We start from the raw sequence: 4774 nt of genomic DNA, 5'->3' as shown, positions 1-4774 counted from the left end.
ACCCCTCTCTTCCTGCGTTTTTCCTTAAAGAAGCAACATCATCTAGAGCAGACATTTTTACACGTGAAAAAAACGAAAACCACCATGCCCAGGGCACCGCCTTTTATACCGCACCTTCTCGTTTAAGCCGAATTTGAATAAATGCATAAAGACACAGGGCTATCAAACATTTACAGTATCCACTATACAGTACCAGTATACATGTACATGTATATATGTATGACACACAACAAACACACAACACTTTTGACAGTTTTTAATCTGTTTCTGCACAATTAATGTCATTTTAAACATTTTTGTAAATTTTCTGAAGAAAGTTTGTAAAATTGGCATTTTTTCAAGAAATTTGACTATAATTAGAAATTCCAATTGGAAATTGGAAGATGTTTGTAATAAAAATTGGGGGTGATTTTGGAACCAATTTTTGGAAGAAACCATGGTAATTATCGAAAATTGGCTGATTTTTAAAAATGGCCATAACTCAAAAATTATTAGGCAGAATCACTTCAAACTTTCTACACAGCATAAGGACATCAATATGTATCAAAAAATGTAATAAAAATTTGGGGTGATTTTGGAGCCATTTCTTGGAAAAAACCATGGGCTATAGTACAGGCTAATTTTTGAAAATTGGCCAATTTTTTTAATGGCCATAACTCATAAATTTTTAGTCGGAATCTCCTCAAACTTTCTACACAGCATAAGGACGTCAATATGTATCAGAAATTGTAATAAAAATTGGGGGGGGGGATTTCGGAGCCATTTTTTGGAAAAAAACTATGGGCTATAATAGTACAGGGTAATTTTCGAAAATTGACCAATTTTTAATGGCCATAACTCGAAAATTTTCAGTCGGAATCACCTCAAACTTTCTACACAGCATAAGGACATCAATATGCATCAAAAAATGTAAGAAAAATTTTGGGTGATTTCGGGACCATTTTCTTAAAAAGCATGAATATGCCCATACAGCACTAACAATGACATCTAAATGGTAACTTATGCTGATTATAAATCAATCTCAGATCACAAAATGTCAAACTGAAACTCCACCACATTAAAGCATCATACACTATACAATATACAATGTACAAACCTCATAATGATAGTTCATACAAGTCAAGTCCCTCCAACAGCTATCACCTCTCATCTTTATCAAACCCTAAAGAAGGTTCCAATATTCAATCCCATCCTTTCTCTCACTTACAGCTCCAATCATAATGCGGAATATCATCCAACGATTTCCCCAGACATTGGTCCAGCTTGTGGGCGTGTGACGTGGAAACTGGCTATAACTATAAACTGGAAATAAGAACATTGCAAGGAAACCCATTTCAAGTAACTGAGACTCCCAACCTACATGTACATGTATATGAATATCTAATAATATACACACATTATAAAATACACAATGAATGAAGATGTATTATCACATATTACTTTAAAAAGTAGTAGTTAGTGCCTCTGTAGTCTGTAAGCAGGTTAAAATCTTCTGAAGACTCTTCCTTTGATTGCTCTAGGTCCAAATCATGGTATCAAAAGGAATATTTATTGATAGGCCTGCCTCTGTTCCTTTATCAAAAAACATGCACCTCAAAATAGCAGGAGGAGGAGAGGAATGATCTGATGAACCTCTTCTCTCAGAAGAGGAAGATTCAAGTGAATCACAGCATTTCATTTTTAAGGTATGGCTAGGGAAGTGGTTATGTCACAGAAAAATCTGTCCCACCCAAATTTTGTCCTATGAGACAAAATATTTTATCCTAGGACAAAATCTTGCAGAAATATTTTGTCCTAGGACAAAATTTTTCAGAAATATTTTGTCCTAGGCAAGCTTTTATTGTCCTACCCTAGGACTAATTTTTTTGTCCTAGGACAAAATAATATATGAAATATTTTTGTCCTAGGATGAATTCTATCTGAAATATTTTATCCTAGGATCATAATATTATGCATAGACTATTTTGATAAGGAAAATTTACTTGGCACTCAATATTAATAATAATAATAATACATTTCATTATCAAACAATAATTGTCTTCAGCTTTTACAACAGTTACATGACCAAAAGTAGTCCTTATCTGTCCAAACATCTGGTATTTGTTCACATGCACTCTACGTGATACCACTCCTTACATTAAGAACATTTTACCATTCTTCCTTCATTACTATAGGTTGTCTGCACAGGCAGTATATAGGAAACCTGCATTCTTTTGATGGTCACATTCTTTTCTAAGCATTATAAAAGATGGAAACGAAGCTTATGTTAAATACAGCTGCAAGAAGTTGAGTCTTAACCAGCACAAATTGACATTGCAAAAGCAAGGGCACATAAACCACAATCTTTTTGTCCATTTTGCCTTAATTTGCATACTAGGAACAGTCACTTTAACTTCCCTGTACTCAGTGCATTGCAGTATTGCTGCTATCTGCTCCCTGGTACATTTATCAATACCATCGCCGGGCAAGCTATCATATATAACTACACTGTTTGTTCCATCAGTTTGTTATAATTGATGTTTTGATTTAATTATTCAAATCATCAATACAGATGCATATATATACTGAGTTTGTCTACAAAGGCACAGATATCATACTACGTACATACATACATACACATAACTAACTAAACTATTTAAAATACACAAAACACATACGCTATCATGATATAGTTGACCATTCATCTTGGTCTGGTAATATATACGGTTCTCCATTTTGCACTGAAAACTGTGACAAACTTTTCAGCTCAGTCATAGTTTCCTTATCTGCCTCTTTCTGTTAGCACTACAACCTTCTGGACACTTTCTATCAGCTAAATACACAGCTGCCTCCTCCAGAAGATCATCCTCTTCAGGGGCGGATCCAGGATTTTGCAAATGGGAGAGTTGAGAGAAAAAATGGCGCGCGAAGCGCGCCAAAATTTTGGCCACGCCCCCTTTTCGGCGCTATTTTGTGGTTAAAATCACGTGAAAATCAACTTTTCTACCATTTTTGGAGCTCATTCTTTGTTAATTATATTCACTAACCACAGTTATGTTGCTATATAAACTAGGTGGTTAGCACTTTTACCACTGTTGCAACAATAAAAACATTAAAAATTTTTTGAGTTAGACTGAATGTTTTGGGGGGGTTGCAACCCCACGAACCCCCCCCCTAAATCCGCCCCTGCTCTTTCCTGGGTTCTTCACTCGGTTCTTGGCACAGTCAGTGGCGGATCTATGGAGGGGCCAGGGGGGGCAATGCCCCCCCAAAAATTTTTTGGAGTAATGTAAACTTTGGCTTACCTATGTAAACTGTGAAGCAGCTGCAGTACTGGACTATGTAAACAATCTTTAAACCACAATAGAGCTCATTTTAACAGGCTTTAGTCTTTATAATTTTTACTTCCCAGAAAGTTTTGCACAAGTTTAGTTGACCACACTCCCTAATTACCCCTCCCATCTCATAATTGCCCCCCAAAAATTAAATCCTAGATTCGCCCCTGGGCACAGTCTGTCATCCTTCTTCGATCTGAAATCTTCTTCTGCGCACTTTGAACGTATAATAAAGGGTCCCACATGCTTTGTATGTGTATTCCATAGATAAATAATTAAGGGACAAAGTCGAATACAAAGATTTATAGTTCTTTTACACTTTTCTTTGGGTAGGACAAAAATTTGCTGACGCGGACATAAAATATCACGTGATATAACTGATATTTCTATCATAGGATAAATTTTCACGGGGGACAATTTTTTTCGTGACACTAGTTAAACCAGCCCCTCCCTGTTGTTTGGAATTTGCTGTGCTCTGCTTTTACTTCTCGTCTTACCTTTACCTCTCCTTTTACCTTACTTAAACTAGTTTCAAATGGCTTCAAAACTATCACATTTCTCATTAGGTGAGTCAGATTATTTATAATACACTGATATACATATTTTGTGTACAGATATTAGCAAGCTAAACTTTGTTTTACAAGTCTTGAGGCATTACAAGTTTCCTGAAGCAAGATGGTTTGACTTTGGATTGAATCTTGGCCTACCTTATCACACACTGAAAGCTATTGAGTCAGCTAATAAAGGAGATCCTTCAAATTGCCTGATGGAGTGTTTAGCCAAGTGGTTGACTGAAGGCTCTGATCATACTCTTGTATGGCAGACACTGGCTAATGCACTCCGTGGAATGAATGCATTAGCTGTGTCTAATAATATTCACAAAACAAGTAATCATTTTATTATCATTTCGCAGCATTTATTTATATTTTTGTTAGTGGCAGATCCTGTTAGTGAGATATTACAGTTTTATATTGGTAGACTAGCTCAAGTTGTTCTTACTGAGGAATCAGTTGATCTCTTACATACAGAGGGATTGATATCTAAGGATACATTAACAGAAGTGAAGAGTTGCGGTTGTTCATTGGTAGGAGATCCAATGTTACTAATATTAAGTGCTGTAGCTGAAGATCATAGCAAGTTATGTACTCTGACAAGCATTCTAATGAAATCAAAGGAAGCAATGTCTTTAGCTAGTGATATAATAATGGAATATAGTAAATGAACAGTTTTATAAATACACTTAACTTATTTATATTCTAATACAATAGGAAAGTCATTTCCTTCAGCAGTAACAGTGATGCCATCTTGTCAACAAGCAAGTACTTCAACATCTTCAAGTAATGATATAATATAACATATATACATTGACTATTATAATAAATACAGGATCTGGACAATTACAAGATAGTAGTAGTGAGACTCAAGTAACCACCAATACTGATGCTACTGCACAAAGTTAG

The 4774-nt window shown here is 35.5% G+C and overlaps 2 protein-coding genes across 2 annotated transcripts in view; one reads left to right on the top strand and one right to left on the bottom strand.

Moving 5' to 3' along the window:
- LOC100639075 (ras-related protein Rab-22A-like) overlaps positions 1–1357 on the bottom strand; it is a 4500-nt gene extending 3143 nt beyond the window's left edge. Inside the window, exons 1-2 of the mRNA XM_003389587.3 lie at positions 1208–1357; positions 1097–1162 (exon numbers count right to left, since the gene is read on the bottom strand). Coding sequence (XP_003389635.2) covers positions 1097–1101 — 5 coding nt within the window. The 5' untranslated portion in view covers positions 1102–1162; positions 1208–1357. The remainder of the gene's footprint in view (positions 1–1096; positions 1163–1207) is intronic.
- Positions 1358–3762: 2405 nt separating this feature from the next.
- LOC109585648 (uncharacterized) overlaps positions 3763–4774 on the top strand; it is a 1362-nt gene continuing 350 nt past the window's right edge. Inside the window, exons 1-5 of the mRNA XM_020001784.1 lie at positions 3763–3880; positions 3929–4201; positions 4250–4528; positions 4583–4651; positions 4701–4769. Of these exons, the coding sequence (XP_019857343.1) occupies positions 3850–3880; positions 3929–4201; positions 4250–4528; positions 4583–4651; positions 4701–4769 (721 nt within the window). The 5' untranslated portion in view covers positions 3763–3849. The remainder of the gene's footprint in view (positions 3881–3928; positions 4202–4249; positions 4529–4582; positions 4652–4700; positions 4770–4774) is intronic.

Source organism: Amphimedon queenslandica, unplaced genomic scaffold (genome assembly GCF_000090795.2).
Source record: "Amphimedon queenslandica unplaced genomic scaffold, v1.1 AMPQUscaffold_13029, whole genome shotgun sequence".
Classification (NCBI taxonomy): Eukaryota; Metazoa; Porifera; class Demospongiae; order Haplosclerida; family Niphatidae; genus Amphimedon; species Amphimedon queenslandica.
This window is presented reverse-complemented; position numbering and strand designations above follow the sequence as displayed.